Raw genomic sequence first — 14,676 nt, forward strand, 5'->3', positions numbered from 1 at the left:
GCATCCCACGCACGTACCCACCGCTACTGGATCAGCTGACGAATGGTTTCGACATCCATTGGATGGCGCCTGTCTTCAGTATTAAAATCGGTCGGCATGAAATGATGAGGTCCAAATGACCCCTGGCTCCCACACTAAAACAAGAAATTCGACGCTGCTCAAAAAGAAATGCCTTGCAAGGAAATCAAACACCATTTAAGTCTTAAGGTCACCGATAGTCGAATACATCATCGAGAACGGCACACTTAAATATTGTTTGCGGGAGCCGGTACCAAGACTATTAGCACGCCACATTAAGGCTCATTTAGCATTTGCCGGAAAATATACATTTTGGGCTAACGAATTCCGAAACGTTGTATTTTCGGACGAATAAAAGTTCAACTTGGATGGTCCAGATGGTTGCCAGAAATATTTGCGGACCTTAAACATATTTATGTGTTGTTCATTTCTCAAATTTACTTACGAATGGATAGATTTCCTGCAATGACGAAATATTGTATAAAACTGAACTATTCCAGAAACCCCGAAGAGAATGCTCCACTCGAATCTGTAGATAAAAATAGCAAAACATATAACCACATATTAGATTAGTACATAGAAAAATCAATCAAATAATGCTAAGAATTTTTACACCGTGGCTTATTTCCAGTATGCAATAAAATAAAAAAACAACTCAATGATTAATGAAAAACTGAATTCATTTAAAGAGCCGAAGAAAAACATAGTAATTAAAGAGGTTGCAGAAAGATGAATTAAGACTAGAGTTTAAGTTTGTATGAAGAAAGTTTTTTAAATAAATAAATAGTACTACTGTTGTAAGGGAAACGTACACATGTTTGAAATGCGAATGATAGCGAGTAAACATTTTTTAGAAACAACACTTTTAGGACACCAAAAAATAAATTTTTTTACAAATCCTCTAGTTTATCCCTTTCCTTTTTTAAGGTTCGCTAATTAACTGAGACTTTTATTTGAAACCTAACATTAGTTGAATACTGTTGTATCGCCCTGCAAAAACGTAAGTTATACGCAAATAATTGAATATTCCATATTTGTACAGAAACAGTGCGTTTATTTATTTCTGATAATTTAAAGCTATCAAAAAAGCTTGGTAGCTCAAAATTCTGAAGATTTTTTCTGCTAGTAATTCCACTATTTTATTTGCTTCGAATGATGCTTCGTCGAAAATGTGCTGGTTATAATTTAAACCTTCTATGCAATCTCGAAATTTATTCCAATGACTCAGAAGGCCAGTAACTTAGCAAAAAGCAATATGAAATTTATTGATGGCCAAAATGAAGACCTCAAAACGAATGACTGGCGGGTGCTTAACAGAAAGCGCAAGTTCTGTGGTAGAAATTACCGTTGCTATCGACGAATCTCCGCAGGGGTCATAAAAACCTTCCACAACTGGCTGAATTATGGGTTCGGTAAAATTCAACTGCAGCCAAAATCAGCCGAAGAAGACCGAAAGGGATTCTGAGCCTTCGGGTAAACAGAGCTCGGAGTAAGTAGGCACTTCAAAAGCAACAGCCCAGGGCGATAAAGCTAGTTGCTCCAGGCACGATGCTGGTAAACCAACAACAGCCTGCACATGGCACGATAAAGTGGCTGACGGCATTTGCATGAGATCCCCGCTGGATGCCTTCAAATAAATCTCAATCACGCGAAAGCAGCCTCGGACGTGCTTATGAGGAGATTTAACCAAGAACTCTTGGATGTAGCGTTCATTCAAGAACGATGGGTATGTCAAGGCGTCGTTGTGGGACTCCAGAACGTAAACTGTAACTTGATATATGCTGCTAACAAAAACCGCCGCAGAGTTGGCGGTGATAATAAGTAATCAACTAACTTTTATCCCAAATTCACAGTTTATTACAAAAGACCTGGTGGCAATTTGAGTAAAAGCGGCAACGAGCAAAGGTGAGCATGAGGTAGTACTTGCCTCCGCTTACCTTCTAGGAGATGAGGTTACTGCTCCAATAAGGGAGGTTATATCCCTAGCGGAATACTGCCAACAAGTCTCTGGTCGATCCTCACTTTGATGCAAATGCTCACCACACAGCGGGGGTAAATCGAGGTGACGAACCGACTTTCATTAATGCAATCAGTGGAGAAGTCCTTGACATCACTTTCTCGAGTCATAATGCTTTGTCTGAAGTCTCAAATTGGCATCTGTCAGAGGAAACATCTATGTCGGATCACAGACATATCAGGTTTGATATAGGTGCGACCAAACCACAAATGACATTTTACAGAAACCCCAGAAAAACTATTTGAGACTGCTTTCTCTTTAGTTTAGAGCAAAGTGTTAACTGCTCTAGGCGTCATATCCAGCTTATATCAGAGCTTATATCAAATATAACGCCTGCGTTTCATAAAAGTTGTCCAGTAAAAGTGAAAAGTCACAAAGAAATGTTCCTTGGTGGAATAGTACACTTTCCGACCTTTGTAAAGAAACAAGAACTTTATGGAATAGAGCTAAAGAAACGGGGGATCGGTTCTCCTTCTCCCTAATCAACTTCAACAAAGAGTTGAGGAGATCTAAAAGAGCTACTTGGAATAATTATTGAAAATCTTTCTAGTCCAAACGCTATTCGCATCCAAAAATCCTTATTAAAAGATCACTCAAACGGTATTAGTACCCTAAAAAGGCGGGTACCATCCTGGTGGCCTGGATCACTAGTGCTGGACGGGATCTCTGTGCCGGCAGTAACCACTACATCTGCGAGTGCTGAGAACTTAAAACTAGCAAACAAGCTATTCCCTGAAAAGCGGGTACAATGGGCGATATCAACATTCAGCCCATACAAATCTCCTGACCCTGATGGGATATTCCCCTGTCTTTTACAGTAGGGTGCAAACTACATTATTCCTAATTTGACCAGATTATACACAACAAGGTTACTGTTGGGATATTTACCTACAAAATGCGCTGAGGTTAAGGTTGCATTTATTCTAAAGGCATGGAAAAAACCGAACAATTGCTTAAACCATTGAAATCAATTAGACTCAACTCGTTTTTTCTTAAAACAATGGAAAATATAGTAGATCAGTATATAAGGGAAAACAACTTAGCCAACTTCCCACTTCATCGAATCAAATTTGCCTATCAACAGGGAAAATCCCCCTAGACTGCTGTACACAGCCTGGCAATAGTTATTGTAAAGGCTATTGAGTCCAAGCAGATAGCTCTATGTGCATTTATTGACATATCAGGAGCTTTTGATAACACTTCCTTTGAGGCCCTATATCTAAAGGAGTTACCTGAACCCATCACTATATGGATAATATTCATGTTGAAATCTAGGATAATCAGCACCGAACTAGGAGGAACAATCAAATCTATCAAAGCCGCAAGGGATTGCCCCGAAGGAGGCGCACCTTCTCCTCTTTTGTGGACTCTCGTTATAGATGACGGGGGTGACGTAGTACTTTATATATATATTAGGCTGGCATGAGTAAACCATTTCGGATCGCAGCAAGCTTTCATAATAATAAACAAATGGTGCACGGAAAAAGGGCTTTCCACTAACTCATCCAAAACAGCACTTGTACCGTTTACTAGGAGAAGGAACATAAATCTCAAATGCCCGATCCTTAACGGAACAGCACTTCAACTCTCGACAGAAGCGAGAGGTGTCAGTCTTGACAAAATGCTTACTTGGAATTGAGAGAGTTACTTCAAAAGCCACAAGGGCATTTTTTGCCTGCGCAAGGCTTTTTGGTTAAACATGGGGACTAAACTCTAGAATGACCTTTGGGACATTCACCACAGTTGTGAGACCTATCGTCACGTATGCATCCTTAGCATAGTAGCCCACGGTTAAGCAAAGAAAAGCAATAAACGAATTAAACAAACTACACCGCCTGGTATGTGTCGGTATTACAGGGGCTATGAAAACATGTCCAAATGAACATACCATCGCTTCCAATCTTGATTGAAAAGAAAGTTCGCTCGAGTGCTTTAAGATTAAAATGTATATCTGAACTTAAAAGTGGGGATATGAAAGGACATTTAAAGATCCTAGAAGACATCCTACATAATCCCATTCTTCATAGGGATGACATATTATCATCCAAACCAATACTCAATTCTACATAATACAATATAAATTCAATAGAATACTAATTCTATCAATTTCAAAAGAGGATCTTAGATACGGTTCACTGATGGGTCTAAATTGGAAAATGGTAGAGCAGGGGCAGGAGTCAATGGCCCTAAATTCAAAAAATTGATTCCGATGGGACTCTACCCAACAATATTTCAGGCAGAAATACGTGGCAGTGAGAGAATGCCTTCGCAGGAAAATGAGAGGTACACATATTTACATACTTTCAGATAGCCCAGCGGCTTTAAAAGCCTTTCTATCAACAACTATCACCTCTAAACTGGCAAATGGTTGCCTAAACCTTCTCAACACGTTAGGGAATCTCAACATAGTAATATTAGGCTGGATTCCGGGATATGAAGAGCATTGAGGGAAACGAAATCGCTGATAACCTTGCAAAATGAGGAGCAAATATGCAACTTGTTGGCCCTGAGCCTTTCTGTTGACTCACAAAAAGCCACATTAATGAATTTCTTAGCAAAAGGGAGGAAGGAAATTTGCTGCACACTGGCTAAACTGTGCCGGTCAGCGTCAAGCCAAACCATTTCTAAGTCCCAGCAAAGAAATATCTGGCAAGCTACTCTCATTAAACAGAGTAGATCTGCGTCTTTTAACACGATATCTTACAGGCCACTGCAGCTTGAGGTATCATTTAAATAAAATTGGACTATCTGAGACCAATGTCTGCCGCTTTTGCGAAATGGACATAGAAAGCTCAGGACATGCGCTTTGTGATTGTGCTGCTTTAGGCACCTTGGTGGTACCGCAGAAACTCCATGCAACCTTTGGAACAACAACAAAAATTGTGCTAAAATTTTTAAAAAGCATAAAACTCTAGGGTTCCAAAAAATAAGCCTTGCACAATAGATCAACTCTGGTCCTCTGCCAAAATCCTATACAATGTTATTGTCGATCCCAAGTATTGAAAACTTATGGCTTGCTCTATGCTTCGATCGTACACGACCAGTTAACACCGCAACGGTTGTTTCGACACGGTAATGGCTTTTGGCTTGGTGTTGGAGATTTGCATTTTAAACTTAGCTGTCGATTGCTCGAAAATATACAATAGTCTTTGCCCATTGTCTTCCGTATCTGCTAATATCACAGCATCATCTGCATTTTATATCCATTTACCGGTGCGAATTTTACAGTTGAGATGGTCTCATCCATAGTGATATTAAATAGAACTGGGCTTAAAATGTCACCTTGCCTGATAGATATAGGTATTTTTGTTGATTTTCATTATCCTACCTTAATAATAGGCACTGTGTTGTTCGACTTGATATTGTATCATCTTTTTCTTTTATTGCTTCGTCTGGTGTTCCCAAAATAGTGTCCTAATTCCGCTACTATTTATCCCCTTCATTAACAATACTTCCTCCTGTTTTCATTGTGTAATTTTCTTCTAAACGCGGATGATCTAAAAATCGTGGTACCACGTCCAGGTCTTAATGTCAATCTTTGACTCTCTTGGTTTTTTGGCACCTTATACTATAGGCTTGAAAATAATATCATACTTATGAAGATATTATTATTTTTGTCGATATCCTTAACAAGTTTTATTATTCTGTTATCAATGTTTCGTTCTCCTTATTGGTTAAGGACATCTGGTACCCGTATTTTGTTCACGTTTCTTCCTTTGAAACTTTAAAGTTCTTTAAAAATTAATTTGATGATAAAATAAAAAACCGAGTATACTATACTTGTATACAATCTGAAACTATAGATGAAATATAATATATATATATAAGATAATATACAAGGTGGCGCAAAAGTAACCTTGCGATGTTTTTTGGCTGTAATTAAAAAAAAATTAAAAACTTTGATTCTTCTAGTGGATTATTTTTATTTGGTCTTTTAATTTTTTTTTTGCATCAAGTCTAGAATCTTATGTCATGTAAATGGCCGCCGCCACAGTTGATTGCCATTTGAGCCCTTTTTATGGCATTTTCCATCATTTTGGCCAAAACTTCCGGCGATAGGTCCTCACATTCTTGACGGATATTGTCTTTAAGAGCTGCAAGAGTCTGAGGCTTGTTGACATAAACCCGCGACTTCAAAAAGCCCCACAAAAAGAAGTCTGGAGCGGTCCAATCAGGCGATCTTGCTGGCCAGTGCAAACCGCCAAAACGGGAGATTAGGCGCCCGGGAAATGCATCTTTCAGCATATCGGTTGTGGCACGTGCAGTGTGTGCCGTCGCACCGTCCTGTTGGAACCACATGTTTTCCAATCCCAATTCATCAAGTTGCGGCAAAAAGAACTCGTTGATCATTGCTCTGTAGCGCTCACTATTCACAGTAACCGTTTGGCCCGCGACTTTTTCGAAGAAAAAAGGTCCGATGACTCCTCCAGCGAAAACAGCACACCATACAGTGACTTTAAGCAGGTGTAATAGCTCTTCGTGGGTTACACGCGGATTTTCAGTGCCCCAGAAGCGTAAATTTTGCTTATTTACGTACCCGCTAAGATGGAAATGGGCCTCATCACTCATGATTATTTTTGATGAAAAATCATCTTCCTCTTGGTGGTGATTAAGGATGGCTTGAGCGCATGTTAGACGCGATTGGCGGTCAGCAGCTAACAGCTGATGCACCGTCTGGACTTTGTACGGAAACATCTTCAAATCTTGTACCAAAATTCGCTGTAAAGACCGTCGACTGATACCCATTTGCGTGGCACGTCGTCTGGTCGATGTCGACGGCGCTTCCATGACATCCTCGGCTACAGCAGCAATATTCTCTGCAGAACGGCTACTCCGGGGTCTGCCACGCCTGGCAGCATCTCGTGTTGTGCCAGTCTCTTCGAGGCGAGCGGCTAAACGTCGCAGTGTTTCACCAGTAGGCGTTGGACGGCGAGGAAATCTGCGACGAAATTCACGTTGTGCCAAAGTCACCGACCGATTATTGGTCAAATAAATAGTCAGCAATATTCTGCGTTCTGGAGCAGTGTAGCGTAACATTGTTTATTAACGTGTATTTCGCATGTGTTTACTACACAAATGTCAAAACAGTCAGGAGGATTACTTTAGCGCCACCTGATATACTATATATGTACTACTGTGGGCAAAAAGTAAGGGGAATTTATTTGTCAAACTTCGCGGGATTAAAATTTGGTTCTAGTTATTTTTTTCATGAGTTGGCAGCACTGTTAATAACATCTGGGCCAACTTTCATGTGAATGTCATTATCTATACTAATATTATAAAGAGGAAAACTTTGTTTGTTTGTTTGTTTGTTTGTTTGGTTGTAACGAATAGGCTCAAAAACTACTGGACCGATTTTAAAAATTCTTTCACCATTAGAAAACTACATTATCAGTAATATATTTACGCTTCTGTTTACCAAACGACCAAGAGTGCATTGATGTGTGTGAAACAATCTTTCAGACTATCAGGACAAGCTCAAATGTATCATTACGGGAGATGAGACTTGGATTTATGCTTACGACCCTGAAACAACCGACCAATCAAGCGAATATCGTGCTAAAGGCGAGGCCAGACCGAAAAGAACACGTCAAAGTCGTTCAAAAATAAAGGTCATGATGACAGTTTTTTTCGATTTTCGTGATGTGGTGCACTATGAATTCCTTCCACCTGGCCAAACCGTTAATAAGGAATATTATTTGAGCGTTATGCTTCGTTAACGTGAAGCAATTCGTCTAAAAAGACCAGAATTATGGGCCAACAACTCTTGGTCTTTGCATCACGATAATGCACCGTCTCACACTGCACTCGTTCTTCGTGACCATTTCGCCAAAAATTCCACGCATATCGTTCCGCAACCACCGTATTCACCTGATTTGGCTCCGTGTGACTTCTGGCTATTCCCAAAACTTAAGAGACCACTCCGGGGAACGCGTTTCGAGTCGATTGAGGAGATAAAAGCTGAATCGAAGAAGGTGCTGATGGCTATACCGGAAATGGACTATTTGGCATGTTTCGGGGATTGGAAAAATCGTTGGTATAAGTGTATTTCATCGAGAGGGGATTGTTTTGAAGGGGATAAAATTGATTTACAAGAATAAATAAAGATTTTTCATTTTACAACCAAATTCACCTTACTCTTTGCCCACAGTAGTACATACATAGTGCATACACAATTTTCCCAGGTAACAAAAAATGAAGAGTTTTGTCGCACGGTGTTATATAATATCATTATGTACAAATACGTCAGAAATTATATGAACATTTTAAACACTTACGCTATTAAGTTCGTTGATAAAGGTTGATATCGCCTCCTTTTCCGCAGACTTTTGGTCAAGCGAAAGATCATTCGGTAAAAAATCATCTAACAGCTTATTAAGCTGCTGGTATTCTCCTTGCCTATATTTATATGGTGGTGCTTTTGGGCCTAACCAACGTATATTATTCTATTAATTTCAAAGAAAGAAAACATCGTAAAAATTTACTTTTTAACTTGGAATAATACACTTACCTCCAGTATTGGGGCTGATATTACAGGTCCGCCTATTATTAGTAAAACTTGTGGTCGTCGACCGTAGCTTAAATCGTAATATATATCAACAAGAGGAGTTGGACCCAATGTATAAATTTTCGAAATCAAAGAAGAAATTGATGTAGGACCAACTGCTCCAATAGGAAGGTAACCACCTAACTGTTCCAATACCAATGTAATGGTTGAGGAGTTTGTTGTCTGTCGAAGGCAACTGCTAAAAAGGCGGCCAAGCTTTCGAAAAGGGCCAGTTGTGGTATTGTGTTGTAGAAGATCTAGAACGCGATACAAAAATATTTTAATGTTGTTTTTGATTTTCTGATAGGTAAATGGTTGTAATAATAAAGGTATTCGAATTCTATGTCGCACCATAAGGGTTAAGTTCCGAAAATATTGCATGGCGAGATAAATATTATTAAGCGTTAAAAATGATTTGCCCCTGGTATTGGAATTCAGCATTCGAAAAAATGGGAAAGAATGGAGTAATTTTAATTTTCAAAAATGTTGATATGGGGGACGAGAAGCATAATATATACACACACATACCAGAGGCACTATCAAGCCACGCAAATGTTAAATTATGCGCCCTTTTTTGTATATTTGAAAATAGCATTTTCACAATATACGGGTTACCGGACGCTTAAGGACACTGTTGTCCCGGCATTTTCCGGTCCGCGATTGTTTCCTTTTCAATGAGCTGAAATCGTTATTCAATTCAATTGATACAAATTTAAATATGTACAAAAGATTATTATAAATACCTTATGTACATTTTGTTTTACTTGCGGCGCCTATGCGCTCTTAAACAACCAGAAAATTAATAAAAGAGAAATAACGTTAGCTGTGCCGGTTTTAATTTGCGAATGTGGGAGGAATGAGAAAATATCAGAATGCGAGGGGCTGCCATTGCAACTTTTCTACACAACAGACACTATCATCTAGGTCATTTCTGATTAATTTTTTTATATGACATGATGTCCAAAAGTTAACCGTTTTCGAGATATTACATTAGAAAAATTATTATATTTTTACTTAACTTACGCCCACTCTGTTCTATATGCTAGTTTTTGTACATTTTTAGTTAAAGGATCTTCGAATTAATAAAAATCATCAAACACATTTATCCAGCTTTGATAATTTAAGATGCCTATTTGATAAAATTTTTAATTTACGAATTTGGTGAAAAGCAAAAGTTTCCCACTTCTCATGGAAAAACGATACTGAACGGTCGTGCGAAGTAGTCGTTGTGTTTTCGACTGCGTGAATTTTGCAAAATTAACGTTGAAATAGGTGAAAAAATATCGCAATAATATAAACAAATCCTTAAAATAACAGACGGGTGCGAAATCGTGAAAAAAATTTTAAGATAACTGAAAAATAAGATATCAAGTATCTTATAGTATAACTTTTTTATATTAATCGCAAAAATATTTTCAAAAATGGATTTTAAAGCTGAAAAAAAAAACTTTACCTTGCTCAAAAAAAGTTTTTTTAAATGGCCAAAATCTGAATTTTTTTAATTTTTAAATTTAAATTTTTTTTTTCAAGGTCATATTCGTTTTTAGCATAAAAAACCTTCAGGAAACACCCATAGCGGTTTTAGAAACTGTACCTGGCAGGACTGTGTAATTTATAAATTATAATGTAAGTATGCTGCACACCGTTATTTCGTTATTAATTTTTATCGTTTCCGCTCACGTTTGCTTCGTTGGTATTATAATTGAACCGTTAGCGAACTCAGTTTAAAAGTGGTAATAAAGAAATTAGTGTCTCGGAAAGAAAAATAATTATAAACTTGAGGAGAGATGGAAATAGTTTCCGAAATATTAGCAAAGTTATTGTTAAACCGGGATTTTAAAATTTAAGCACATGTCTAGGCTCCCAAGATTATTATTGGTCCGAGAAGAACGCAGCATAACCAATATAGCATATAGTCGCTCGCTAAGAAAGTCGTTTAATTCACTTTTGAACAGACGAAAGCGCATTGAATTTGCTTATAATTATATAAATAAGCCTCCCGAGTTTTGGAAACAAGTAATTTTTTGAGACGAAAGTAAATTTTATATTTTTGATGATAAGAGTTAGCAATTATTTGACAGCTCTTGAGAAATAAAATCGTGTGCCTGCAGTCAAACAAGGTAGTGGTGGAGTTAGCGTGTGTGATTGCATAGATTGATTTATTAAGAACGTTTTGGTTCCAACAAGAAATCATCTTGTACAAACATCTCAAAACATACCCGCAGCAGCCCGATCTCAATCTTATAGAACATCTGTATGATCTATTATAAAAACTAATTCGATAGCAATTATAGTGGCTTTGCGTAGTGTTATGCGGGCAGAATGGGCGAAATATTTGTAATTCTTGTAAGGTGAAGTTCTACGTTATAGACTATGTGTACATATATGCACATGTATGGTAAGTAAAATTATCTGCGATTGCGTCCAAAAAGAAGATTCATTCGTATTTGTTACGTTTGCCCGATTACGTTCTGAATTTGTAATAGCCCATACAAGTACTTTTTCAATGTGTGATAATGAGAGCAGCGTTTTTCCAATGTACTCCGAAATTTGGGGTCTTTTGCATGTAAGCGTTCTCGAATCGAGCCTTGGGATACATTAACACCACGTCTCCTTAAAACTGCTTCAGCGTCATCCAACGATACGCTCGTCTTTGTCACAATCAAATCAATAATCTTCTGATCTTGCTGAATTTGTGAATTGGGCCCCGTCCGAGCAAATCATTAACGTTTTCCACTTCGGTATACCATTAAGCCCATTTATTTATGAACATCCTCGCCTTATTCAAATATTTTGCTGCAGATGAACGAACCTATATGGGTGTGTACATAGGGTGTGTACATAGAACCACTGCTTTAAATGGTTTTCCATACGTTGAACTCTTTTTATAAAACTACCATATTATTTAAAAATTTCTCACAAAACTAACAAAGTGCACAACGCGTACTGCAAAACGGATACGCATATTTTTTTTCCTGTTCACTCCACTCGGAAATATAGGGCCGCGACAAGACTCAGTCTTGCGTTCATTTCGTTAATCTATTTTGCTTTCTGATAGTGTAGTTGACTAGCTTGCCGCTACCAGTTCTAAATAGTGGGAATGCCCACCTGTCGTTGTTTAGGTATAGGGTGGGCCAATTAAAGTTTGCTTTTTGAATCGGCTATAAAGAAAAAACGAATCAATATTTTTTCAAACTTTTTCTTTTATTTTGAAGATTGAACATTGTCATTTATGAATGAAAAATAATATCGTTCAAATGACTGCCACGACTGGCTTTACAGTAGGCCATTCGATCAACCCAATTTTTAAGCACATTTTCGATTGTTTGGGCTCCAATTTCATGAATGGCAACTTCGATTTCGTGTTTTAAAGCATCAATCGTCTCTGGATGGTTCGCATAGCATTTGTCCTTAACGGCTCCCCACAAAAAATAGTCCACCGGGCTTAAATCACAGCTCCGAGGCGGCCAATTGATATCGGAATTTCGGCTGATTATTCGGTTTTCAAAAACGATAGCCAAAAGTTCGACTGTAACTTTGGCAGTGTGACAAGTTGCACCGTCCTGTTGAAACCAAATGTCGCCCATGTCATCCTCTTCAATTTTGGAAACAACTCACGGTAACGCTCGCCATTTACTGTAACCGCGGCTCCTCGCTTTTCGAAAAGAAAATGGCCCGATGATGCCGCCAGACCAAAAATCGCACCAAACAGTGACTCGTTGTGGATGCATTTGCTTCTCTACAGTAACGTGTGGATTTTCAGAGCCCAAATCCGACAATTTTGCTTATTGACGTAGCCACCGATGTGAAAATGAGCTTCATCAGAAAAGAAGAAGAAGACATACCACTTTGGAAATAGGTTTTCAATATTACCCAATATTGTTCAAGCGTATAGCGTCCTATTTCGTAAATGTCAAACCTTTAAGTAAATTGTGAACACATTTGACATGTCATTTGTGTTAACGTTTAGCATACGCTTGCCCAGTACTTTGGCGAAAACAAGTCGAAACTGCACTTCCTTCATGGCAATTTTTTTGTGTATACGAACAAGTCCACGCAAAGTCATAGTTCGTCGCTTCCAGAACTTTTCGCGATTATATGACTTTTCTCGCCGACTGACTTCCCTCGATAGACCGTTTGCTAAAAATTTTGTGATTGTGACTTTATCTTATTAGTTAATCAATGATTGAAGGATTCTAATGATATTGCAACGAAACTATGCCTATTTACTTTTTATCAAACTGATCACTAGTTTTTTTCATGTCAATATCAGCTCAGTCCATAAGTTATCCCTATTCCCTTTTTATAGCTTCTTTTGAGGAGTAGTTCTTGTTACTCATATGGGATTGAAGTCCACGGAAAAGGTGATAATCACAAGGTGCAATATCCGAAGAGTATAGTGGATGCGGCATTGCTCCCATCCGAGCTCGTTCAGCTTGCCTAATGTTTGCTTTGCGGTATGACGTCTTGCGTTGTCGTGGTGAAACAAAACTTTGCGTCTATTCAATAAAGACGGTCGATTTTTGTTAAGAACCTCATTCAGGTTTGATAGCTTTCTTCTTGGGGTGAAGGCCATCTCCAGGGGTCGGTCTTTATCCAACCATTGGCGTTTGCTAACAGGATTATTGTAAAGGACCCATTTTTCATCACCAGTAACGATACGGTTCAAAAAACTTTCATTTTCAAGCCGTTGCAGCAGCTGAGAACACACATTCACTCTCTGGTGAAGGTTGGCGACGGAAAGACTTTGCGGAACCCATTTTCTCAGCTTTGCAACCTTTCCCAACTGAACCAGGTGCCTGTGAACTGTTCCATGCGATGAATTTAACCTTTGAGCTATCATATCGACTGCCATATTTGGCTCAGCGAGTTCGAGCAATGCGTCGGAGTTAAAGACTTCAGGACGGCCAGAGCGCAGGGCATCCTCCACGTCGCAGTTACCACTTCGGAATTTTGAAAACCACTCTTGCGCAGTCCTTATACTCACGGTATCCTCTCCGTGAACAGTGTTTATTTTTCCAGCAGCAGTTGTTGCATTTTTACCACTTTTATAAAAAAAATACAAAATATGCCTCTTATACGCGTTCGAAGATACCATTTTATTTTTTAACAACACGTGCTTCTATCCGCGATTAAAATCACTTGTTGAATGCACAATATATCAAAGAAAATATAAATAGTTCCGTTATATTCCGCGAATAACTTTTTGTATGCAAAAATCGTACAAAAGTGAAATTATGGGTAAAATACGCACGAACTTATGGACTGACCTGATATTATTGTCATTGGCATAAAGAATCAATCAGTGGTAGATTGTATCTCCTGTGTTAATGACAACAGCAAATGGAGGGGTGTCTGAGGATTTAGAGTCATCAGTACCCTTTACGATGTAGTTTTTTTTTAGTGCTAGAAACAGTTTTATGAAAATATAGTTTAGAGTATGTTGATTGGTCATTATAAGAGTCTGTGATTCTAATTTGGATTCCGATAATCTCGATGAACCAAGGATTAGTTCAGTTAGTGACGTTGGAAAATCCCTGAAACTGCATCGCATGGCACTCGAGGTTTATGCTGCTTTTAGAACGACATCCATATAGTGCACAGATGATGTTTTAAGTTATCTGATAACAACAATGAACGTACTTGGGTGCATTAAAGAGTAATTTGTTAAGAGATATATTTAATCTTAACAACAATAACCAACAAATAGCGTAAGCTGTAAAGTTACAGTAAATTTATCAAATGGTGTGTACTAGGCCGGGTCGATTTGTGGGGAGGCAAAAAAATCGCCCATTGCTCTGTGAAAATCATATTCTAGGGATCAAAATAAGAAACTTTGCCGAAGGAACCATACCTCTAAAACGAGTTCTGATGTCCCCCAATTTGGGTCGAACTTTTAGTGTCTTTTGTGGGGAGGCAAAAAAATCGCCCATTGCTCTGGGAAAATCATATTCTAGGGATCAAAATAAGAAACTTTGCCGAAGGAACCATACCTCTAAAACGAATTCTGATGTCCCCCAATTTGGGTCGAACTTTTTAGTTTCTTTTCTCATGTAAAGGCCAAAAATGGTGATATTTTGAAATGATTGTATGG

The 14,676-nt window shown here is 38.4% G+C and overlaps 1 protein-coding gene across 6 annotated transcripts in view; it reads right to left on the reverse strand.

Moving 5' to 3' along the window:
• LOC128871865 (endothelin-converting enzyme homolog) overlaps positions 1-14,676 on the reverse strand; it is a 114,610-nt gene that overhangs the window by 52,822 nt on the left and 47,112 nt on the right. For 5 of the 6 annotated variants that reach the window (XM_054113996.1, XM_054113994.1, XM_054113993.1 and 2 more), the window contains 3 exons: positions 8,547-8,839; positions 8,314-8,481; positions 464-547 (listed from right to left, as the gene is read on the reverse strand). In XM_054113996.1, coding sequence (XP_053969971.1) covers positions 464-547; positions 8,314-8,481; positions 8,547-8,839 — 545 coding nt within the window. The remainder of the gene's footprint in view (positions 1-463; positions 548-8,313; positions 8,482-8,546; positions 8,840-14,676) is intronic. The other variant, XM_054113995.1, reaches the window with a different exon arrangement.

This window comes from Anastrepha ludens, chromosome 2 (genome assembly GCF_028408465.1).
Source record: "Anastrepha ludens isolate Willacy chromosome 2, idAnaLude1.1, whole genome shotgun sequence".
In the NCBI taxonomy this organism is placed as follows: domain Eukaryota; kingdom Metazoa; phylum Arthropoda; class Insecta; order Diptera; family Tephritidae; genus Anastrepha; species Anastrepha ludens.